At 46.3% G+C, this 25,543-nt stretch overlaps 2 protein-coding genes across 2 annotated transcripts in view; one reads left to right on the forward strand and one right to left on the reverse strand.

The window, feature by feature from the left end:
- The window catches only part of LOC128470390 (protein PFC0760c-like), a 58,727-nt gene that overhangs the window by 32,619 nt on the left and 565 nt on the right, over positions 1-25,543 (forward strand). The gene's annotated exons all lie outside the window — the stretch shown is intronic.
- Positions 176-21,177, reverse strand: PPFIA3 (PTPRF interacting protein alpha 3). Its single transcript, XM_053452262.1, has 29 exons — positions 20,877-21,177; positions 17,658-17,759; positions 13,345-13,509; positions 13,100-13,174; positions 12,840-12,920; positions 12,412-12,633; positions 12,004-12,150; positions 11,239-11,373; positions 10,495-10,578; positions 9,841-9,972; positions 9,405-9,467; positions 9,158-9,237; positions 8,914-9,061; positions 8,319-8,539; positions 7,771-7,993; positions 6,243-6,400; positions 5,739-5,896; positions 5,286-5,379; positions 4,821-4,902; positions 3,897-4,097; positions 3,669-3,731; positions 3,140-3,166; positions 2,511-2,686; positions 2,331-2,428; positions 1,954-2,129; positions 1,739-1,807; positions 1,033-1,204; positions 588-661; positions 176-360 (listed from the first exon to the last, which is right to left on the reverse strand). The coding sequence occupies exons 1-28, from the start codon at positions 21,108-21,110 to the stop codon at positions 603-605; spliced, it is 3,645 nt and encodes a 1,214-aa protein (XP_053308237.1). The 5' UTR covers positions 21,111-21,177; the 3' UTR covers positions 176-360; positions 588-602.

A 25,543-nucleotide genomic window follows, 5' to 3' on the forward strand; every position in this document is an offset into this window, starting at 1 on the left:
TTGGTCTTCAACACCACTCAGTGCTGAAAGAGGTCCATCCATCCAACAAAATGTTTTGGAGAAGACGGGTACGAGGGGAAGGAGGTGGATTTTCCCAGCATGCGTCGCTCGTTTTATCACCCTGGGTCCATGTGGACAACTTCAAGTAGCAAACACAGAAAAAAAAGGTTTTATAGAACGTCTCCGAGTCTTGTTGGCTCCGCAATTCCTTTAGCGTTGACACAGAGATGTGTCCAGACCGGCCCAGCGATAATGTGCCATTGTAGGGAAAAGAATCATACATGCCAAGCCCGTCTGGCAAAGCGACTGAATGAAAAAATAAAAGTGCGCTCAGTGACCTTATTGCCCCAATAACGTTGCCTGCGGACATAAGAGTATGGAAGACAAAGAAAAGGGTCAATTATAATCATGTCCGACGATTCTCTCCCGCCATTAGGAGTCACGTACTTGGAGTTGTATCTAAAACCATCCTTTTGATGGCTCCGCACTTAAAAAAGGTAAAGATTGGCAAAATATTTCAATTTTGAGGCAAATAAGCGCTATTGTGCCATGCCCTGCACACATAACGTCATCCACCTCGCACTTACCGCGTCTGGACGGCATTAACAGGAATAGGTTCTGACTGAGACATTGTCGGGGCGCTGGCTGCTGGAAGTGCTTCCTGAAAAGACACAAAGAAGAAAGTGCTGAAGAACCAGCGTCCGGTTACAAGCAGACAAGAAAGCGACTTCGCTTCGACTTTGTTACATTGTGTCTCTCTCTCCAACCTGACACAGGTGCCGGTTCCATCAGGGCCACCATCTTGGACCACAAATAGCAGTTTTTCTTAAAATGTCCTGCATTGCCACCCCACCATGAATGGTCCTTCCCGTGTTTTCTCTATGCAGGTATGTGTTGGACAGTGATAGACTTCCACATATAGAATGTTGGCATTCCCATCTAGATGGTCCTGCCCTTCCCACCCCAGGGTCCAGGCCAAAAGTGGCCAGCTACAAGGTCCCATTGATATGGAGGCGTCCAGCTCTTGCTCACCTTCAGACTGCATCTTGCGGAGCTGTACAGCCGGTGAGGTAATGGAGGAGACGGCCGCGGTCCTGAAATTAGCCGGCAACATCTCAGCTGAATCCGGGCTAACTCCTCGCAAGTCTTTCTCCCGGAACATCTTCCGCCACGAGGGAGAGCGGCTGAAAGTCTTGGCGGCATCCTTTAACACAGAGGGAGCTCATATTATTCACGTCTTTTGGTCATCGAATATAAGACCATGTGACCTGCCTCCCCTTCCCCTTAATTCAAAAACAACTTATTTGGCTGCAGAGGTTTCAGGCAGAGAGGAATCTCAAATTATTATTATTATCTTTTAATTTTATATAGCGCTAACAATTTACGCATATATGTATATAGCGGCAGCAGATACCAGGGCGATGCTGTTGTTTATACAAAGGCTTTCTATGGTTTTCCACAATGCTGATAATATCCGACTTAACGTTAAATACGCTAGGTTATTTTTCCACTAGAAACATTTCCAGCAGATTATATGGCTTCTCTCCTAAGCTAGCAAGTAAGTGCGAGTGCCGGAGGCAGGTGGCCCGGGGCCGGCCCTGATCTAGTGTGTTAGTGGGACAGCCGCAGTGGTGGGGGGGGGGAGTAATAGATTGCATGCACTTGCTATACGAGAATAACAGAGTAACCGGCGTGGGTTGTAATGCAGGGTGCGCACAAACGTTCTTAAACTGCTGACCTCATCAAGTCGCCGCTCCGTCGCCATGGTTATGAGATTGCTAAATTCCTTCTCCAATACTTGGCGAGCCTGACGTGAAAAGACAACATATCAGAAGTCAAAGGCAGTAAAGCGAGATCGAGAATTAACAATCTTTCCCTCGTTCCCAGCTCATTTCACCAGGAACGAGTGTTTTGGGGGTTATGTTGTGTTTCTGCCGCACTCCCACCTCTTACCTGGGTGTTCTGTGTCGGGATCTGTAGTAAAAGAGCCAGGTCGTTGCAGTCAAAGGTGTCATCCAAAGCGATGAGGGCTCCATGTACCCCGCTCTCATGTAGGTTGTTGGCATATTCCTTCAGCCCCAGGGACTGCACCCAGCACATGACCCTCTCATTGGACCATACCATGACATCTACAGAGGGACACAGAGACCCCTCTCATTGGAACCCAAACCGAACAAAGGCAATGCTTCTTCCCGTTTACTCTGCTCTTGGCCCAATTCTTTACTGAGACTTCCCTTTAAATATTAAAGTCCCCGCATGTCATAGTCTGGTAATTAGCACTTTGTGTGGGATTATCGCACATTAATCATTGTCCTAATTATTCCACCTACCTTTGAGTTGGTTCTGACTTTCTTCTCGCCTCCTCTCCAGTTCCTTCCTATCGTAGTTCAGTCTCTTTAGGCACATGATACCATAATGGAGACTCACTCTGAAAACCAGGACACACCAAGGGTGAAAAAATACCACAGAGCAGTTTATAGATGGACGGTATATATTCATTTTGGGCGTACCTGTGGAAGCTGTCCACCATTTTCAGTTGGCCGCGAAGCTCCTTCTTGTTCAGGTGATCCAACATTCGGGCGTCCACCAACGACTCCATGAAGTAGCTACGATACTGGGGCAAACCGAGGCTCGGCAGCCAATCATTTCCCACCCACTCGTGATTCATGTCACCGTACGCAAGGATCTGATGAAGGAAACGGAGGGTGATATCGGGGGGCCGCACGCAACGATTCGGCCAACCATAAGACCTCCGCACCGTAAGACATCTGCCTGCCTCCCGATGAGTTTGTGGCAGGCAAATACTTTTGGGTTTGTGGTGCACAAAGAAACTGCTGTAGTGTATCAGTTGAGCTATACACTTGCTAGACGTATAGTTCAAAGATACTACAGCAGTTGGCGTATTTAGTGTAGGTCAAATAATGTAAAGGAATATCAATTAAAATAAGAAAATAAAGGTCGATAAACTCAATATAAACACATAATAACATATATATATACACATAATAAAATATATACACACATGCAAAAACAAAAAGTCTTAGGTAACCCCAAATATGACTTTTTTCGAGAATAAAATGGATAATATTAACTCCGTGCATGCTCGATAGAAATCTGTCCCTCCTAAACCGCAGCCTACCTGTTCCCAGCTGATCTCCTTAGTCTCCTGGCAGAGGTTAAAGTGTTTTAAAAAAAGGATAAAAGAAGAAAGTCAAGAGTGGAGTTATTAGTAACATGTGAATATTTGGGTTAATATAGAAAGTGCACACGCGCTCCATCCCCTTCCAATGCAGCTGTGCTGAAAATGTGTTCATTTCATATGAGTTCACATTACATACAGGGGATTTATCCCTCAATGTGCGGCTCACAGCGCTCAGCATTGCCCTTGGCGATTATTAACTCAATGCATCAACTTAGTTAACGTGTGACGTTACTGAAGCCCCATGCGCGAGGTTGGGACACTCATGGAACGTCAGTGACGTCCTTCAAATATTGCCCCTGCAAACCTTAAAGTTGGGTATGGACCTGGTGGGACCTGGTGAAGCTCCTCTTGAGCTCGGAACATGTGAAACATACACAATGGAGCTTTAACCGCATAACCTGGGCTTGGGTATCCTATCCAACCGTATTGGTGAGGAGGCGAAACATTGGGTAGAACGTGGACTTACGGGTTTAGTGGTCACTGTTAAGGTTTCCATCTCTTCGTGGGTCATCCACACGTTGCTCGTTGACTGTAGAAGAATAAAACATTACAAATAGGTCAAGAATAAAGAGACAGAGATGGCAATAAAGCAATAAACATTTGGAGCGCCCAGAATGCTCAGCTTATAAACCGATGGCTCCATCATCTGACATTCAAAAGCAATATGGCGCCCGTTACCCACGCATCGTCTTACCGTACGCGAGGTTGCTGGAGCAGAGGGGCTCGTGAGGGACACCATCTCCTGGATGGCGAGACGTAGTTTCAGGCGGTGGAGCGGATTGCTGATGCCGATCTCTCTCTGGATTTCGGTGTCGGAAAGGTTGGCCATTATGGCTCCACTTTTAACATTGGCGCGGCAGGCCGCTACGTACCAGGCTGGCATCCCAACCCACAGCTGGAAAAGAGACAGAGAGACAGTTGTTTGTGTGAGAAACGTACAGTCTCTGCACCTCTCTTTCTCCGCAGATCTGTCTGCAATATTCTGTTCCTCCAAATCGGAGGAGAGGGTGAGCGTGGAGGCTCCGCAGGAGTACCTGGATGACAGAGCTCATAATAAACAGAAGAGGAAGAAGAAAGAAGACAGAAGAAAGAACAAAAATGGGCAATAGAAGAAGCAGAGGGAAAGGAGAGCAACGAAAGCAAAAACAGTGGTTTTGATTTTTTTTTGCAATAATGTCGCCTAATATTCAGGCCTTTATTTTTTCTTTGATTAAGATCGGAAGATTGGGGGGGGGCGTCTTTTAACCGATCAAATACGCTAAAACACTTAAAAATATCATTTAAAGGGCCTTCCTCCAAGGCCTAGTGCTGAAGATTTTATATACGGTTACAGAAACAATAGCAGCCGCAGACAGATGGAGAACGCCGTGGGAATTGGAGTCCACAGCAGCTGCTCTCCATGTGCCGTTTAACCTGGGACACCGCGCGGCGATACTTCATTCGCAATATTTTTTGTCCAACACATATAAATATTATTTGGACCCTGATGAGGTTCACACAGATAAAATGTATTTTTTTCTGAGTATCCTAAGCCACAACAGGCCGTTTTTCGCTGGTGGTTCTTGCAGGGTAATTTACAATAAAAATTAATAAATTAATAATTATTAAAAAAAGATACCTCAAGCCACGAAACAACAGTGGGTCCATCCCAGGCCGCAAACGGGAGCCCCTGCCGACAGGCTTCTTCCAGGAGCTCGTGTCTAGAGGGGAAACAGGGGGGGAAATAACGATAACTAAACATGCCGAAATAAAGTGAGAAACGAAGACATTGAAAGATGGAGCCAGATACAGATCTGTTACAACTATGTGCATCAGAATTCTTGTGGTCAGAAGCAGCTTTACTCTGTTTAAGTTTTGCCATCAAAATGACAGAAGGTATAGACATTACCCCTTGTCATATCTTCAAATATTTGCTAAATTATATATATATATATATATATATATATATTTATTTATTTATTTTTCTACACATACACACAAGGATGATCCAGGAGCTCTTTGCCAGAGAAAGTTCTAGATTGGACACTAAGAGAATTCTAACACAGGTTTAATTAACGTTCTCAGGAAGGATTCCGCCACTCACTTCTTCTTGTTCCGACGGTCCTTGTCCACAGGCCCTGCCAGCTTGGAGAGACCCATCGGGTCAGAAGGAGACATCTCCTCTGATGGCGTTCCGGCTGAATAAAATCCGAGAAGAAAAAAGGCGACTCAGCGAATACGAAATACAGGACACGGCACAAGGTATCGGCCAAAAGCAACGCTCACCAGATCTGCCATTAAAAGCAACTGGCGGAGAGCAACGGAAGGAGGCAGCGCGGCGTTAGAACCCCAGGCTCATGCCATACTTTTTGTAACCAATCCGTCATTAAAACAAAAATTGACGGATGAAATCTGACCGCTTTACCCTTCTTTAAATTTAAAGTTTGATATGCGATTGGGCCACGTGCTCCCCCATGGGTGTCTGGGCCACTGAAGGTTTACAATGGGCAGTAAGACATTTAAAATTAAGATGGCTAGGAAGGGAATAAATGCTCACCCAGGGAGGAGGATTCCCGTCCCATCTGCCCCATACGGCCTTTCTCTTTCTTGCCAAACAGGCGGCCGATGGATGACTTGATGCTCTTCTTTTTGGCAGCTTTGTGCAGGGAATCTTGACTGGTGCTGTTGGTCCCGCCAAGTCCGTCAGCTCCCAGGCTAACAAAAAAAAAAAAAAAAAAAAGAACGATCATCATGGTGGAAAAAAAACCTTAAAATCCATAATGTGTGAGAAGTCATCGGAGAGTCATCGGAGATTTAAGTCATCATACAATGGCAAAGGTTAAGGTGAGAATAGACAGGATTTGGCCGTAGAAGGATTACCCCTCAGGCGTTTACCCATGGATTCTAGAAATAAGGTGATGTGCATACGCAGACCCTGCCAAAACATGCTTTATGTATAACGGAGCGGGATTGTTGGAGAAACCGCAGCATGGCGAGATATGGCGTCTTCTCACCGCCTCTTCCAAACCCAACGTTCAGAGACTCTGCCGGTGACCCATACCTGGCCCGCGACTCTCTCCCGTCCTCCGACGGGCTGGCTTGGAGAGCCAGGGCTTGCGTCATGCGTTCCAGCCGCACCGCGCGGGGCGTGAGCGGCGGGGTCGTCTCGCACTGCATCAAAGCCTTTTCATCTCGCCCATCTTCCTTGGGAACGTGATTCTGCATTAACAATGAAGCAAAAATCCAAGCCATATTACTCAGGTGCGTCAAATCCCCACCAAAGATGCAGATCTACCAACCCATAATGATGGCACCACCATTACATTTTATTAAACAATCTACTAGAACTACTAGAAAGATATTCGAGGACAGCTGGAAGTCGATAACGGCCAACTGAAGTCATGCAAGCCGAGTCCACGTCACGACCTGTCCTTTTCAGTGATGGGAACGGTGGTAGGAGGACCGGTTGGAGAAGCTTGCAATCATTTAGACTGCAAATGATCACAGAGTAAGATAAAGCATCGCTGAGCTTTCAAGACCTTAGAGGTTTGGAATCTTTACATCTGAAGACGAGATCTCTAAGATCGTGAAAGCATGAGCGGGCATCGTACTCTGTGAATGTAGGTGGGGTGGATCACGATGGGCTCCTCAAGTTCCTTTAACAGACAAATTTGGTTTCTTTTAGGCACAAAGTGGCAAAAGTTGAATTTGAAATGCCTCGTCCCTGTACCCCAGCTGGGGATGTGCGCTTCCCGGCATCTACTAGATGTTAATACATACGGAACAGTGCGGGAGCCCAAGCCTAGTCGGTCTGGAAAACCAGCCTTAAGCAACAGCCTAAGGAAAAGGTATCCTGATCTTCTTAAAACCGTACGCAATTCATAACTCAATGAAACGTGAGCTTATATCCTGCAGTTCTCTTTAGGAACACGAGGTGGCGCTCCGCTAACAGGCCTCACGCTGTCTAAAGCTATCCGTATGGCAGGTTCCTGCTGCTTGGAGAATAATGGAGGTCCACGGGGTTCATTTATCAAGATAAATTAGAGATTCCACTTAAATCAATATCACCTGAACACGCCAAGCCGGCGCATGGCGTCTAATTACCGGTGCTCATTATTCCAGCCCCAGAAACCACTAACCATTAATTCATAATCAGGTTAGGAGAGTTAAAAAGATCAACGTTTGAAAGGTAAACGGCTCCAGGTTATACTCCATGTTACAGAATATTCCATCCAAATATGATAATAATACTAATAAAACATTATTTTTATTATTATTATATTTTTTTATAATAATAATAATAATAATATCAATGTTATTACCCCAGGAAAATGTAACCATGTTGTTTCTTTAAAGAAAATAAATACTTTGTATCTTTGTACCCTTGGGGTAAAACCTTCTATTTTTAACATTAGCTAAAAAAAATGCAAAAATGGGTAAATTAGCCAAAAGATATTTAAACTTTAAATAGAAAATAATAATTGCCTCTAAATGCCTTTGGCATTAACTCTGCTTTGGTCCCACAATGTTAAGTAAAATGTATGTTTCAGCTGAAAAAGAACTGGAAAGAGATGGATTTTTAGACGTACAAATTTCTCTCCCTCTCTGGCGGGGCTGTGGGGGGTGATCCGCGGGGTAGAGTGGCCGCTGCTGGGGGGCGATGGGCTGGCCAGGGTGGAGGTGGTCACGGAGGTCGGGATGGAGCTGGCTGATCGATAGCGTCCGAGCGACCCGTCGAGGGTCCCGCTGGTGACCCTGCTCTCGATTTCCTCGGCACGCAGTTCCGTCGTCTCCTTCTCCTCCTGGATTAATCTGGCGGAGGGCGGGGGCGAGATTGAGGTTTAGAAACAAGAAAACAGAACAAAAATAGAAATTCACGATTTTAATAAGACGTTTGGTGGGCTTAACGTGTAAAGAGGTTGACCGGTCGGGTTAAAATTCCGGCAACCCAAAAATGTGTAAAGATGGCCGTCAGAGATGGAGCTCATCTATTCCTGCTTCACTTCTAAGAATCTTGTTAAAACATGGGGGGTTTATTCTTAATTGTTTAATGCATTTAATGGCACGGGGTGATAGGTGCTGGTGCCTAAATCATTTGGACCTCTGGGATGCCCATGGTAGGGCTTTGTCTACTAACTTGATCTCTTTGTTGATGGCCTCTAGTTGCTCCTGCAACATGATAGCCAGCGTCTGCACGTCGGTCTGGCCGCTGGGAGACAGCAGATCGGCCGAGCTGAAGATGGTGTCTCTGTCGTCTTCATCGGAGCCGTCCAAGTCACCTTCGAACGCCTGGGCGACGTTTGCCAGCACGTTGGCCTGCTGCGCTCGCTCCCACTCCTGCTCGTCCAAAGTTTGGATCTGATGGGAAAAACAGAGAGAGAAAAAAAGGAAAATGGTTTAACAGAGAAAAGGACAAATCCCCAGAAAATAAAACATCCCGGTAATAATAAGAGGAGGGGTGATACGCCATTTATTATCTTGATGAAGGCCTCCGTTATCACCAATCACCAAGTCGCTATCAGAATTTTAAGAGTACATGAGCTCCAAAAACCCAATAATAAATTATAATATAAAAATACTTACGTTAAGATGAATTCCGGAAAGGAAGCAGAAAGAAAGAACAGAAGAAAAGAAAGTTGTAGCGCAGCAATAATTGGCGTTTTAGAAATTGGTCAACCATAACGCACGTTTCTCCTTCTATCCAAACCGCTGCCTCCAAAGGAGCTCATTACCTTGGTTGGATCATCCTTCAAGGAGGCCCAGCGTCCTTTCTTGGGCCGGCGGATCACCGATGAGCCGCTGTAGTGGTCCATATGGCTTCCCATGGGTAGAGTTGGTGCCTGAGAGTAACGCAACTCTAAGGCACTGCCAGGTAGAGACCTAAAGAAATGAGAATGAAGGATTTTTTTGGGACATGGCCCAGGGGCCGTTACCTTGAACCCTTTTACATAGTCTCCGAGAGAGAAAAGAATTCACCTGGAGTACGTGGACGAAGGTCTTCCCCGCAGCTGGTCAATCTCCAACTGCATCCTTTCAATTTCAGTCACCAGCTGCTCCTGGAAGATCAAAACGGAAGGAGTTGGCTGGGATACAACGTAGCGCTTCATAAGATGCCTAATATCCTTCCGATCTCTTATATAGATGACAAACCCCTAACACTGTATGAAGGAAGAAGGAGGGCGTGCGTGAAACCCGAACTTAGCTAATAAAAGAAGGTACAAACCTTGTTGAGAAGAAGCTCATCCTGCAGTTTTTTCATGTTAGCTATCTCCTCGGAGAGAGTGTTCTAAGAGAAGGAAGGCAGGCAAAGGAAAGAGAGAAGAACATGAGAATAGGACAGGCACTTCAGGAGCTTCAGGGTGGGCGAATTCACGAAGGTGGCGGCAACAGCGCAGGTGAAGAAGAAGACAGGGTCAGAAGAGGAGTCGGATTATTTTGACGACTTAATGACCAACAGAGCTGTTCCAAGCCCACCGAGAACCCAGGTTAGCTAATATTATAAATGGAATTCTGAAAACATTTCCAGGGACTAAGTAGTGAACCTTTCCCGTTTCCCGTATTTGTCTAGAAGGCTAGGGAGAGAAAGCACTGGGTGGAGAGTATTGAAGATACTGGATGGTTTGCCCAGCGTCTACATTTTGGACGGCTTGGACGCCTACCTTTTCCTCCAAAGCACCCATCCGCTCCTTGAGGTGAAGTTGTAACCTCTCGTTCGACTCGGAAAGTAGTTTATCGACGGTCTCCGAGAGGCGCTTGTTGTGTTCATCGTTCATCTTCTCCCTCTGGCGAGCCTGTACAAGAGACCATGTGTGGGCCACATTGGGACAAATGTATTAATGCAGAAGAAGAAAACCTACTTACAGCCTTCTGTACATAAATAGTTTCCAAAAGCGCATTGTCCACTCTGAGCTATGCTTATAATTATATGAATTTGCAATAAAGACCATAACTCTACTGTATTTGGGACTGGATGACTCCATTTTGGATAAGCTGGTGGTCTGACAAGCTGCCATTTCCCAGTTGAGGTGAAGGTAAGTGAAGCCTTTAACTGGAAGTTTGTGGATGTAACCCTCAAGGGTTTTTGTAGAACCCCAACTTCAGGTCTGGACTCTGAGGCTACTTTTCAAGGATACAAAGTCCTCCCCATCAGAAAGTGGACATCGCTGGTCTACAGTAACCATGTCATGGATATCAGAGCGTCAGTCCAGTAACAGCTATAGACCATGGGGAGGTGGCCCATGAGCCATGCCACTGGACTGAGCAAAGCCGCCTTCTATCATCGTTTGTCAAACTGGATGCCTTTTTGGACTCACCCGTTGCAGCTCCTGGTTCTTTTCTTCCAGTTGAGCTTCGAGCTGCCGGAGACGCTCTTCAAAGTTTCCATGTCGTTCCTCCGCCTGGACACACGAGGACACAATGAAGACAAAGCCGCAGAAGAACGCCATTGAAAAGCCCCCCTACGGCATCGGTCCCAACACGGGCGAATGTTTGAGGAGCCACAGAAATAACGTCTCTCCAAACAAACAATCCAAAAAGTTTGGACATCGGCAAGGAGATGGATAAGAGTGAATGAAGGCCCTAAAAATTTAACATGTAATCTGAAGCCTACACAACCGAACGGGACAATTTTATATTTATATATTACCGGCGGGGTGATTTTCTACAGAAAATCCTGACCATGGAGACTGACACAGGATTGTCTGGGAGTTACGCACAAAGTTGTCGTTTTACTGAATATGTCTGTTTATTCACACCCCTTATATAAATTATAATTTTTAAAACATGTAAAATATTTTAGAAGACACCTATCCAAACTCTCCTACATCTTTAAATCTATACCTTATCCCAAACTACTTATTAACCAAAGATCCAAGTTTAGGTTGAGGATGGCCGCCTCTCTCAGTATCTAGATTCATGGTTTGATTTGGATTCTCACCCTCTGGCGGTCTGAAAGGGAAGAAGCGGCACAGCGTTGATGCGGGCCGTGTAACGAAGGACCCCCCGCCGGTCCTCCCCTGCAGAGCGCTCTGATTAAGGAACTTGTAAGTCTGAAGTACCTTGCTGAGAGCGGCCACTCGCTGGGCCAACTGAGCTTCGATCTCTGGGAGCGTCTCTGCCTTCTGCAGGGTCTGCTGCAGTTTCTGCTTGGCGTCTTCCAGCCACTCCTGTAGCTGCCGGTTCTTCTCCTCGCTCTGCGTTGGGATACACAAGCCAGCTAAAGATAAAGCGCTCGATAACCGGCAGAGACCCAACCCCGAGGGCGCTCGGACCATAAATCCAGAGGCCTTTTGCAATTCGTTCTAATGTGAAAGGGCTATTATTTTCCTTTCAGCGGACAGGTACTGATCGATAACACGCAGCTCAGAGGCAATCACTTAAAGGCCACAATCTAAGGCCAATGAACCGGAAACCACCGTTTAAGGTCACACTCCAACGCACCTATTAAAAAGTCCAATCGCTACGAAAAGAAGCACAGTAAAGACTCTGCTGCAACGTTGTTTCACCCAAAATGTCTCCTCCCGTCTGTAAAAGCCTTATTATACATGGATTCCATTTATTGTACAATATGCCTGTCCAACTGCATCCCTAAAGCTGTCCTTGGACTACAACTCCCATCATTGTGGTTCAATTCAATGTTTTATACGGAAAAAGGCTAGGGGTCCTCCATCTATTACGTAGGGTTGGGTTTGACATCCAAAACATGGAGTATTATTCACATAACCCTTTTGACTCTGGGCATGTTCTAGTGCTATAGGGGACAATGCCAAATCTACTCACCAGAGCCTATAGATTGCTTATATCTTATATTTTAGATCCTTTACCTGTCTGTAGAGGGAATCTTTGCTTGCCAGCTCATTCTCCAGCTTGTCGTTGACATCATGAAGGGACGTGGCTTCTCTCTGTGCACTCAAATAACGCTTCTCTAGGGTGGTTATGCGTTCCTCCATGTCTTCCCTTTGTGCCAGAGCCTAAAAAGAAAAGAAAAAAAAATAAATAAAAGAGGAAGATTTGGTTGTAAGCAAAATGAGTTTTAGGAGGTCTGGGAGATGTAAAAGAGGCATTTCCCTGGGGAAACTTTCCATTACTCAAAGATGCTACAGACGCTCATCATATGGCTGGGCCATGTCACAATGCTCCAGGCCATGTAAAAATGGTTCCTTGAGGTGCTCTAGGTATCTGAGGAGCCCTGAAGGTATCTGAGTGGACTCCAGTACTTATGGCAGACTCACCTCCTTCACGTCGCGCTGTAATTTGGAGCTGACTTCTTCTGATTTGATGAGGTCCTTCTGCGCCGTGTTAAGCTCCTCTTCCAGTTCAGCCATTTGTCGGCACATCATGGTCAGTCGCTCCTTAAGCTGGCACAACTCCAGCCTCTGCTTCTCCACCATCTCCTCCAGCTCAGATTCACGGCTGCCGCGCAGCTCCAGGTGAGAGGAGCCATTGTGGAGGGACTGAAATAAAGCAATTGGGCAGACTTGGTTATCTTGAGTCTAACATAATGCAGCGGAGCGATCCAGGGAATCCATCTCCTAAAATATGGAGCAGTAACGTTCGTCTGCTGTTGGGTCTGTTCAAAATCAGCCTTTCAGCCCCCGGACTGCTCATTCCCCCAAGTGCCCCCCAATATGTCCGACGTGTACCAGGGATATCCACTTACAGAGCTTTGGGAGTCTCCATCCTTACTGCTGTCTTCGATTCCGGACCTTCTCCTCGCGAGCTGTTCTCGAAGCGAGAGAGACTGTGGAAGAGGGAGGTGATTTAGACCCGGCTCTCCACACGCACAGAAAACCTAGGCTCTGAGTTTAAATAAAAACCTGCCCCCTTTCCAAAAAATAACGCAGAGTATTACTATAAGACAATATGAATCATTATAGGTATAAAAATATGGCGCCAACATACGGGCCCGAGCAGGCTTACCTCTTGACTTGACATCTCAAGCTCCTCTTCCAACACAGCCACTCTTTCAAGGGCCACACGAAGGCGCTCTCGCACCTGCCATTAAAAAAGAACTGGTTACCAGAATCCGAATACAACGTGCCTTTACAGCAAGGCAGTAAAGCGTGCTGGTCTTGCCCATACATGAAATAATGATGTGCCCCTTACTAATCATTAAAAATCATTTAAATTCACACCCGCTGTCCCAAAAGGGTCCCATTTTTTACCTTTTCATCCAGGGCCTTGTGATGTTCAAAGAGGGACTTCAGAGCTTTCAAGACCTCGACCTCGCTGGAGACCCCGGCCGGTGACTGCGCCTGCCGCTTCACCACGGTCATCCTCAGTGATCTCTCGTGCCGGGACACCAAACACTCCAAGTGCTCCAACAGCAGCTAGACGGACGGGGGGGAAAGCGAGAGTTAAACATAAAAGAGAAACGCGTCAGCGAGGCGAGTGGGAAACGAGTGGGGAAAATTCCACGGCCGGGCACGGAAAGGTGTTGCCATGTCGAATATATCCTGCCACGGCGTGAAATGAACGTTCTGATGGCTGCCTATAATAACACGTTGTAGTCAACAGAGTACATCGTTCATGCTAAACATTTGGGTTTGATTGGGGGGGTAATCTCAAAAAATAGTCATTCTTAGAAATCATTATTATTATGTTTTAGCGTGAATTATTCTACGAGCGGAGTGCCGCTCTGCGTTCCTCTGGGAGAAGCAGCTGTAGGAAGATCTCCAATCTTCTCTCTCGAGATGGGAAAGAGACGTTCTGATTGGCTGCTTCCAAGAGGAGCATCAGGAGCAGCCAATAGGGACTCTCAGGTCACCGACCGATTGAAGCGGAAACAGCTGGGAACTCGCGTAGGGTCTCTGACCCTTTAAAAGGTGCCCCGCTCCGTTTCCTCATCTCATCAATGATCCCCCTCTACCTGAGCCCGCTCTACAGGCTTTCCTGCCGGTGGGTTGTGACTAAAGACGTTCCTATGCTTTTAACGCCCACAAACTTTGCTAACGCCCTAAGGGCCACACATACCAAGAGCCACGAAACAATGTCAGACGGGGTGAAGCTTCCAAGGGTTAACCCTTACAATGCTCCTTCAAAGGGTGAACAATAAGCAGGATCTCCGGGTTAAAGCGTTTAGACGGCAGGACCCCTGTACAGTAACATTGTTACACGGCGTTCTTACAGATCTTCTCCAAGGTAATCTTACGGTGACAACGCACACGGCACATCCAGGTTCCTCATTTTGCCCGTGGCAAGCTGTCAGCCACGTTAACCATGACGAGCACGTCCTACACGCGTGTAATTCTTATACTGTGCTACATCGCAGAACGAGTAAAAGCTCCATGCCTGCTCGTTTCTTCTATAAAACGAAGCAGGGTGTGTAATACAGATAAAAGGGGGCACCTCTCTGCCTTGAGGTTGCGCCCCCGTGTAATGTAATTAAAAATGACAGGTTTCGTTACAGTGACAGGATCGACGGAATCATCGTTATTCAACTAAATCTCAAAAACGAACCAGCCCTACAAGGTTTTTTACATTCAATAAGATTTACACGACAGGTGACAGCCCTCCTCGTTTTAACATAATGACAAGTTTGCCAAAAAAAGGATTAAAGAATCAAAAACGGCTTCGTAAATTCAAGTGTGATCAGTGGATTTCTGCTTCCTCTACGCGACCAACACCGCTTGCTTGCAGACAACGATACGGTCAGCGACTGTCAATGTCACACCTCGATTTTAACTTAGATCTTAGCCAAGAGGGAATCCTAGCCACACGCTGTGTACCCAGTTGGCATATAATCGATTTTTTTAAACCGCAGGAACAGCGAGAGAAGATGGTCTGAAGCATGGAAATACAATGGCGGCGGGAGAAGATCAGGTTCCTTACTCCATTAGCTGACCAGGTGAGGCGCACGCCGGCAGCGTCAGAGCCGGAAAGCACAGATTACACCATCATGTTTCAAAAATATAGCCAAAAGGTGTCTCTCCAGTTTAAAGGTCATATTCAGGACCTCAGATGGAATCCTTTATACACATGAGATCAAATGGATGTAGAATCCATTTTCTGTTGACTGGACAGAAGATGCACCGGTCTACAGAACCCCTACTTTACAGAAGATCCACCAGTCTACAGAACCCCTACCTTACAGAAGATCCACCGGTCTACAGAACCTCTACTTTACAGAAGATCCACCGGTCTACACAACCCCTACCTTACAGAAGATCCACCGGTCTACAGGACCTCTACTTTACAGAAGATCCACCGGTCTACAGGACCTCTACTTTACAGAAGATCCACCGGTCTACAGGACCTCTACTTTACAGAAGATGCGCCAGTGTACACAACCCCTACTTTACAGAAGATCCACCGGTCTACACAACCCCTACTTTAGAAGATGCACCGGTCTACAGAACCCCTACGTTACAGAAGATCCACCGGTCTACAGGACCTCTACTTTACAGAAGATCTGCCAGTCTACAGAACCCCTACTTTACAGAAGATCCGCCAGTCTACACAACCCCTACTTTACAGAAGATGCACCAGTCTACAGAACCCCTACTTTACAGAAGATCCACCGGTCTACACAACCCCTACTTTACAGAAGATCCACCGGCCTACAGAGCCCCTACTTTACAGAAGATCCACCGGTCTACAGAACCCCTACTTTACAGAAGATGCACCGGCCTACAGAACCCCTACTTTACAGAAGATGAACCGGCCTACAGAGCCCCTACTTTACAGAAGATCCACCGGTCTACAGAACCCCTTCTTTACAGAAGATGCACCGGCCTACAGAACCCCTACTTTACAGAAGATTCATCGGTCTACAGAACCCCTACTTTACAGAAGATGCACCGGCCTACAGAGCCCCTACTTTACAGAAGATGCACCGGCCTACAGAACCCCTACTTTACAGAAGATTCATCGGTCTACAGAACCCCTACTTTACAGAAGATGCACCGGCCTACAGAGCCCCTACTTTACAGAAGATCCACCGGTCTACAGAACCTCTACTTTACAGAAGATCCACCGGTCTACAGAACCCCTTCTTTACAGAAGATGCACCGGCCTACAGAACCCCTACTTTACAGAAGATTCATCGGTCTACAGAACCCCTACTTTACAGAAGATTCATCGGTCTACAGGACCTCTACTTTACAGAAGATCCGCCAGTCTACAGAACCCCTACTTTACAGAAGATCCACCAGTCTACACAACCCCTACTTTACAGAAGATCCACCAGTCTACACAACCCCTACTTTACAGAAGATGCACCGGTCTACAGAACCCCTACTTTACAGAAGATCCGCCAGTCTACAGAACCCCTACTTTACAGAAGATCCGCCAGTCTAGAGAACCTCTACTTTACAGAAGATTCACTGGTCTACAGAACCCCTACTTTACAGAAGATCCGCCAGTCTACAGAACCTCTACTTTACAGAAGATCCGCCAGTCTACAGAACCTCTACTTTACAGAAGATCCGCCAGTCTACAGAACCCCTACTTTAGATTGACATGCCGTACTAAAGTTAAGATGAAATCCAACAACAATAAAAAACGTCGATAATTTGTAGACAACTGATAGACTTCTAACCGACCGGTATCAGATCGATAGAGAACTTCCGGTGAGATTTTGGTGACGGATCTGCTTGTGGCTCCAAACCTGGAATATCAAAGCTGGAATTTCTCCTACAAGGTCTTAAACTGGAAATAAATCCCTTTGCTGCCTTGAAAAGAATTTGCGAAGCTCCACTAAGCGTAGAAAAAGGAATGCCGCTGACATTGTTTGGAATTCTTCGCTAATCTTCTCCCATCATTCGGGATCAGCTTCTTCTGACAAGAACAGAAACCTTACGTCCTACAGCGGCTGTATCTTCACTATTTTAAGTCTACCACCGGGGGATCGGGGGCTCCCAAGACAAAACAACATGGAAGATAATTTTATTGAAGGAATATGCTAGACCAGAGTCTTTTAACCTTCGTCCTCAAGGACCCACTAGCAGTACATGTTCAGGATCATCTCAGACAAGCCGAGGTGGACCAATCCAGGTTTACGTTCCAGATCTCTGCTTATAGGATGAAAAAAAATCCCCAAAAAAGGGAAAATATGCCCTGTCTGAGGTATTTGAGAACTGACCTTGAAAGAGATTAAGGATGGGGGCAGCGCGGCAGCTCAAATAATTTAGGCAGAGTTAAAGCTATGTATCAGAGTTCCACTGGCAGCTCGATGAGAGTGAAGTCATCAAAAAATACAGTTAGAAACAGGATTTACAGTACGGCGGCAATAAGAGCGCTGAATTTTATGGTTTTCTTACCAGTTTGGAGGATGTTTCATTGTGATAATTTATCAGTAAAACAACAGAGAACCGCGTGTTAAAGATGAATCTCACGTGGATTCATAATCTTTATAAATCCTTTGGCAATCTGGGTGCTTTAACTACAACTCCCACTATGCGGTCATCAGCAGCAGCGGGCTTGGCAGAGTTCACTTATCTTTGGCCAAGAGAGGAAGATAAGACAGGACTCTACTCACCCGAGTGTTGTTCCGTTCTGCTTTGAGCTCGGCAATTTCTTCTTCCCTCTCCAATAACTGTTCCCGACAAAGATTTAATTCCTTGGTGAGCGCCGCAAACTCCTGAAGAGTGGGGAAAAAAAAGTGTCAGATTGCAAGCGACGGAACAAGAACAATATCAAGAGAAGATCTAATGACAAAAAGGGCTTACACAGGTATAGATGTCAGGGACCCCCATCTTACTCCCACCTGGACACCGTCTCCTCCAGAACTAGCTATATACAAGCAAGCCCCGTTATATTTCCAATTAAAAGTGTATAAAAAAGGGGTTTACCCCAGACTGAAAAAAAAGGCGTCAAGAGAGGGGGGAAAAAGTGGATTTTCTGTCCATTGAAAGGAGAGGAAGCGTTGCGCGGTGCTGAGCACACTGCCTGCATTGTGTATGGTCCGGGTCCCCGCAGCCCCCCGGGGGACTGTGTGAAAGGCTTTACGCAGACCCCTACGAGCACACTGCCTGCTTTGTATAACCTGGGACCTCGCCGAGACTTCATGTTAATGCCGTGTTTTCTTTGCATGCAATGTGTGTGAGTTTGGAGGGGGGGGGGGGACCAGACTACCCCTACTGCCCATTAACTCATTTGTTTCAGCAGTGAAAGGTTAACTGTTTGAGCGCCAGACGGTAAGTAATCCAGCAGGGAACGGCTTAAGGTAGTAACAGGTGAAAACATCGCTGTCATTCCAAGGGGTCCTCAGTGATGACCAAAACCTTGTCGTATCCCGCAGCTCAAGGCCCGACGTCCATGTGATGTCACGGGGTAATCAACTCGACTAAACTTTATGAGGTCATACCTCCTATGTGTCCCTGGTAAGGAGAGGCAGTCCTTTGTTGGACCAAAACCCCTGATGCCCCCTCTTTGCTGGCTATGAGCAAGGGTCCTACTGCCCTAAAAGCTACAATTATAAGCTTAGAAACATTAGGAATGGGTTTAATAACGAAAATGTGTAAATAAAATACATTATTTTTCATCGAAGACATAGGGTGTTAGTAAATCTCCTTAGTTACAAATCTAACTAAATTCCATAAAACAAAACCATCCACTTTTGGAAATTTGTAGTGTTGGGGGGGGGGGTATGTTGGGGGTCCAACTCGGGCATTCTTAAATTCCCTAACCGTATGAGCCTCAACCACTCCGGTCTGCGTTATACTTACGCTTCTCACCTTCTATCTGCAAAAAGAAAATCATGACATCATAAACCTCCCTTTAACAACATTTAATATCTGAGACCGCTAAATATATATATATATTGTACGTAGGCGAAATCCCTGCGAAAAAGCAAAGACGTGCCATAAACTGGTATCTTTATACTTTTATACCCAATAATTATATATTATTTACCAAAAGGCATCAATATATAAAAGCCAAAAACATTATATTTTATTAAAACCAACATTATTGGGACCAAGATTAATAATAAAAATATTAGCAGGCTGCCCGCACAAAATGCGATATTCTAAACAATTGTACGAAAAGGCTTCTCACTGAGATCATCGGGGGGCTTCATACAGCGGAAGTCACCCGCGCATGTCCCTTTTCACACCGAAATACGTGAAATTTCTCTTTTAACCCTTTTTAAACATTCGAGGACGGTTTCCCTTTAAACGAAGCCTCTCTAAATATATATATATATATATAGAATGTAGCAAGATCTAAAATGTTGCAAAATATGTAATCTACCTAAAAAAAAACACGAAGAAAAACATAAAAGAGCCTTCTTGTTACATTTTGTCTCATTTATTCCTTTATTTATTTTAACCCCTTAAGTCCTGGAGAGCGAGTTGAGCCTGAAACCCCCCTCCCAGCAGCCAATGGAATAAATCTTTGTGTTTTTTTTTTGCACGGGGCATTTCAGACTCCTGCCGGGGATGGAAAAGCGAGCCGATTACTATTCAGCGCACATACGGCTAATCTAATCTACCCACGTACTCCACAATCGGGTCCGGCGAGGATACAGAAGCGAGCGCGCGCCTTGACTGCTATTTTTAGTCGGCCGCGTACCTGGGATGCGGAGAACCCAACGAGCGGCCAACGGCCAAACGCATCCGCGCCGAAGATTAAAGCCGCGTTCTAGAACCCCGAGGCCAATCGGGTCTCCCTCTGCAAGCCGCAGACACTAAATATCAGGATTCGGCCGGACGTGCGCGGCGACGCTGCCCAAAAGGGGCAAATCCCACCTGTTAAAGAGGTTATCCCAACATCCGACGCACCGCGTGGTTCTACAGTATCACTTAATGGCTTTTTCTGGCTATGACACAAAAAATGCCTCCTTCACCTTGATGATGTCACATTTTAAAACCCCACCCCTGAGTAGTCTCGGTCCCGCGGAGCCCCATGGCGTATTTTCTATAATAGCATAATTGTATACCAGGTGCGTTAGTATTTATACGTAAGCTTTGAATAAACGAGTAAATGTACCGGTAATGAGTCTTTTTTAATTTCTGAAGAATGTATCATGTGATTATGAATAAATAAAAATGCGATTATGAATAAAATGCGCAAAAAAGCAGAATGTCCGAAAAAACACTGAAATCAACAGTTATATTGCCAAATATATTTAGTATTAAAAGAGGCTTTATGCTTCCTAGAGCCCCCTTTGAAGGGACCCTTGACTTGGGAATGGAAGAGATGCCAGTCAGATGTCTTTAGATAAAAATCCTCCATCGCAATAGAGCGTCAGAGGATCCAACAAGACAGATGATGGGGATCACGTGCCGGCACAGGCACTACTCACAGCCGAGAGAGGCGAGGAAGACGTCATGGAAAGGGTGATAATGAGTCAAGAAACGCACGAGGGCTTCGTAAATGCAGCTAAAGGCGTTTGTTTGGGGGCAGAGTATGGGCTGTAACCAGAGTCGCGTTAAGGATCTACCAGCCCATAAAGAGGACAATCTGCCTAGGGGCCCCATGTTTTTTCAGGCTCAATACCGGCTCGCACAATAGAAAAGATTAAAGACCCCCATATGCTTTTCACACTTATTCAGAGGCTCCAGGAACACACTGGGGTATTGGGAAGATCACTATGACATCATATTCCAGTTACTCTGCCGGAAATGGGAACAGATGACATCATCGCCAATGACGTCTCTCCCAAAACCAAGGAAGGTGGTGTTGGGGGGGGGGGGATACTACACAGCACAGTGACATGAGGTTATATCAGGGTTGTCGGTTACGCGTTTCTCACCTGTGGAAGCGCGATGTTCAGCTGCCTCTGAAGGGACTCTTTCTCGTGTCCGAGCTCCCGCAAGCGCAGTTGGGCCGTTGCAAGGCTCTCCTGCGTCTCTCTGAGCGTCTCTAACAATCTTTCCCGCTCGTTGAGCATGTTCACCATCAGCTGTTCAAAGTTCGCATCGTCGGAGCTGTAGGTGGAGCCCCGGCGGTTGTCCTCGTTGATGGTCGGCATCACTTCGCACATCATCTTGACGGCTGCGTTCCAGGGGCAAGTTCACCAGAAGAGAAGGCACCGGGCGCAGCGAAGAGAGAAACCCACCAGATATCCACCCAAGGAAAACGAGAAGTGGGGGGTTCGAGTTCTCTAAGGGGCTGATCCACTCGCTTAGGTCAACAAGATGGAAATTCTGAGCCAATCAATGATACGAGAGCCGAGTGTAATGTCCAGCGCTGCGCATGTCCTCGGCGCTAATCGAGTCCCCAACCACGAAGAACTAGGACTTGGTGAGGACCTCAGAACGATACTCCAGACTCGGCAGCCAAGAACCATTAAGAATTAAATTCCACCTAAAAGAGATCAAAAAAGGAACAAATATTACCACCAGAGAACAGAATACCAAACATTCTATTTCTAAAAACTTTATTTTTTTCCCCATTAAAATGCATAAAATAAGAAAAAAAAACAAGAAATAACAAAATGTGCTTTTCTTTTGAAGGACTGTGAGAAGATTCTCTAGAGATTCCACTCATGTTCCAAAATCATGTTGGAGATGCAAAGAATTGAAGGGAAAAAAAAACAAACAAACACGTTTCCGGTGCGGCGAGAGATTCATTTTTGGCAGAAATTATTATTTTTTTTGCGTGTATTTCAACACGAGAGTCGGCGTGACAGCCCGGCCTGGGAACTTTCACAGCCGGGGCCTCACCCAGATGCCGTTCGGCAGGCTGCGGAGCGGGATCCTCCTTGCCTCACCCCGATTTGTCTCCCGGTATATAATACAGGAGGAATTTCACAACTTTGGCTCCCTTAATACTCACCCGGTGGGATAAACGATCAAAACGTCGTACAGGTTTGGTTTTGGCAGAAAAAGCGGCGAGACAGGATCAGCCGCTTCGAACTGAAAGCAATCGTAACATCAGAAAATCCAAAATATACAGATAAGCGATTTTGGAATTTTGATGAATTTTAAGAATTATGTATTGAGAAAAGAAAAAAAAAAGTCTGACTTAGAGAGTAGAAAATTAAAATTAAAAAAAAAAAAAAAAAAAGATTGATTTGATTGCAAATGCATCATATGCAAATTAGCAACGTCTAAGGAAATTAATTTACATCCTCTAGATTGTAAGCCTGCGGGCCGAGCCCTCTGTACCGGTTCGTCTTAGTCGGTCACTTCTAGTTTTGTCAGACCCTTTGACTGTGCGGAGGGTAAGAAGCGCTGCGAAGATTGCTGGCTAAATATTATGTTATTTATATTAATAAAATAAAATATTTAATATTATTAATTATAACAACAACAACAGTGATGTCATACATGATGGACTAAACAAGCAGTCAGTTTGCTGGCAACAAACGTTTTGTGTAGTTTTTACATCTGTAAGACTAGATCCCTTGCTGGCTTCTAAAAGAATTTATGCAAACATGATGGCCCAGTGACAGCTAACACTAAGGGGGTGGTGGTTAAGCGGAACAGCCTCCCAGCAGAAGCGGTAGAGGGTAATACAGCGAGGGGATTTAAACACACATGGGGTAGACATACGGCTCCTGAATCTAAGACGAGACCAACGGCTGATTAAGCTCTGATGGGCAGACTAGACGGGCCGAATGGGGGCCGATCTGCCGGCAGATTCTATGTTTCTAGGTTCTAAAGGGTTTCCTCTTACCCGATACCTTAGTAATGTGAATAGGAGTCCAAATAATAACCGCAGCCGGGTCAATCATTAACCCTTTCTACCGGGACGTCCGGACGCACCCTGGAAGGACCTGCATATTTACGTTCTGCGTATAGGATGCGACTTTATAGCGGCGGCAGCGACCAGACCTCATTAGTCTTCCGAACGAATCCCGGGCCCCCCCGTAAGCTGCCAGCAAGGCGTTCCCCCCACGGCTCGATTAAACCAAACTCGCCCTTTATGTCAAAACATTGTGATTGTGGCTGATATCGGAGTACAGATCGGGACAGATCGGCTTTTCCACACAAAAAATAGTAATAATAATAATAATAATAATACTGGTAACGCGTTCTCCGATATAATTAACTCCCCTCCGCTGCAGCCCCGCTAATTACTGTAATTACTCATTAGAGATCTTCCAAGCTCCTTTCCCTGCCGCACACAGAGGGAATCGGGGCAGGATTTTTAGACGCCCTCGGAGAAAGCTGCCGGAAGTCAACCTCTTCTTCGTGTCTTTCTGGCCGGGAAGAAGATCCCACCTGCCGCGTCTCACCAGAAAAGAAAAAAAACCATGGCGTTACCTCGAAAAAATAGGAACGGCAGAGTCCGGAGGTACAGCGCCTGTATCCACTACTCCCTAACGCTTGTTGGAAGCGTCGGAGGCCGTCATGTCCGTAGCTTCTACAGAGGCTCTTGTGAAATGTCCATGGGGGCCGTATGGATGCGGAGTTTCCTTTTTGCCCTTAAGGTCGGAATTTTCTCGGACCATTAACAGGGCCGGCAGTACATTGCAAGAACGGCAGCGGGGGGATTCGCGAGACGGCGGGGGTGGGGGATTCGCGAGACGGGGGGGCGGATATATCTGGGTTACGTTAAAAGAGCGCAGAGCCTGGCGGGCCGCCGCCGTTAGTTATCTGGATATTCTCGGAAGAGACGGTGTTTATATAGAAAGCTCTCCGTGTGACGGAATGAATTTCATGCGCAGGAAACTCCCGGTGATATCAGCCCCGTCCCTGCACCTGCCTCACCTGTACGCGGAAAGAGAACACGGGAAACTAAACAATCCAAAACTGCATCGGAACTCCACATAGAATCCTCCAACTCCTATAGAATCCCCAACGCAGCCAGCGCCTACAGACAGCATTCTATACGATGCCCAACACAGCGCCTACACACAGCATTCTATAGGGTACCCAACACAGCACCTACACACGGCATTCTATAGGGTGCCCAATACAGCGCCTACACACAGCATTCTATAGGGTGCCCAACACAGCACCTACACACGGCATTCTATAAGATACCCAACACAGCACCTACACACGGCATTCTATAGGGTGCCCAATACAGCGCCTACACACAGCATTCTATAGGGTGCCCAACACAGCGCCTACACACAGCATTCTATACAATGCCCAACACAGCACCTACACACAGCATTCTATAGGGTGCCCAATACAGCGCCTACACACAGCATTCTATAGGGTACCCAACACAGTGCCTACACACAGCATTCTATAGGGTGCCCAATACAGCGCCTACACACAGCATTCTATACGATACCCAACGCAGCACCTACATACAGCAATCTATACGATGCCCAACACAGCGCCTACACACAGCATTCTATAGGGTGCCCAATACAGCGCCTACACACAGCATTCTATACGATACCCAACGCAGCACCTACATACAGCAATCTATACGATACCCAACACCTACAGACAGCATTCTATACGATACCCAACGCAGCACCTACACACAGCAATCTATACGATACCCAACACAGCACCTACACACAGCATTCTATACGATACCCAACACAGCGCCTACAGACAGCATTCTATAGGATACCCAATCCAACACTCTATAGGATATCCAATACATCACCTACACACAGCATTCTATACGATGCCCAACACATCACCTACACCTGTTTATCTGGTATTTAAGGCGCCCGCGTCCTCGAGGAAAAAATGCCAGGAAATGCCACCCCAATCCTGACTCTCACCAAAAGGCTCCCTATGCAGCTATTATACAGGCCCTGGGGTTATAGCCCCCCCCCCCCCCGTGGTCTTTCATATAGCTTACATTCTTCATTATTTTAACGTCGCCCAGAATGGATTTTTTTTTACAGGAAAAACCGGGGCTGGGCAAATACTATAAGAAAGCATTAGAATATATATAGGAGGAACCGTCCGGCCAGTAAACGTATACGAGGGAGTCCATAAAACACCCAACAAGCGTATAAATAGTGAAATACGTGGCTTCTGCCCGTAAACTCATCAAAGCGTTAATACACAGCTTATAAAGCGCCGAGCGTCACTGCAATGTTTACACTGCCGACACTCATACATCTCCGTGACGTATAGATACACATATAGAGAGCGTATACGTCACCGCGCGCAGATTATCCACGGGGCGCTATAGCGTGCTGCTGGGGGCAATTAAGCCGGGGCAGGCAGAGGTTTGGGCTTCGGACCAAGTATAACGGGCACACAGGAGGGTCTCACATTCGGTTTCATGCCTACGGCCCCCGAAAACGTATACGGGCACCTGTAAGACCTGAGCGTTAGCACGGTGTGTATCTGTATGTATAGACCTATAAACATATATGTCATTAATATTCAACCTGCAGATATGATGAGTTCTTGGCCGCTCACCAGAATTCCCCGATACGACTCTAACGATGACATCACAGCATCGTGTTTATGTAAGAATAGCCCTTCCATGAACGATCAGACGCAGGCTGCGGAGAGCCACCAGCAGGCGAGGGGTTAAACGCATCGA

The sequence above is a fragment of the Spea bombifrons genome, chromosome 12 (genome assembly GCF_027358695.1).
Source record: "Spea bombifrons isolate aSpeBom1 chromosome 12, aSpeBom1.2.pri, whole genome shotgun sequence".
NCBI lineage: Eukaryota > Metazoa > Chordata > Amphibia > Anura > Pelobatidae > Spea > Spea bombifrons.

What these genes read in the sequence shown, in the direction of transcription:
- PPFIA3 (XM_053452262.1), bottom strand. Translation starts at nt 21,110, where the DNA reads ATGATGTGCGAAGTGATGCCGACCATCAACGAGGACAACCGCCGGGGC. An exon ending in TGAAGGATGATCCAACCAAG is followed by an intron (nt 8,540 to 8,913) that starts GTAATGAGCTCC and finishes TTTTCCCATCAG; the next exon opens with ATCCAAACTTTGGACGAGCA. An exon ending in CCGCAAGATGCAGTCTGAAG is followed by an intron (nt 662 to 1,032) that starts GTGAGCAAGAGC and finishes GTGTCTTTTCAG; the next exon opens with GAAGCACTTCCAGCAGCCAG.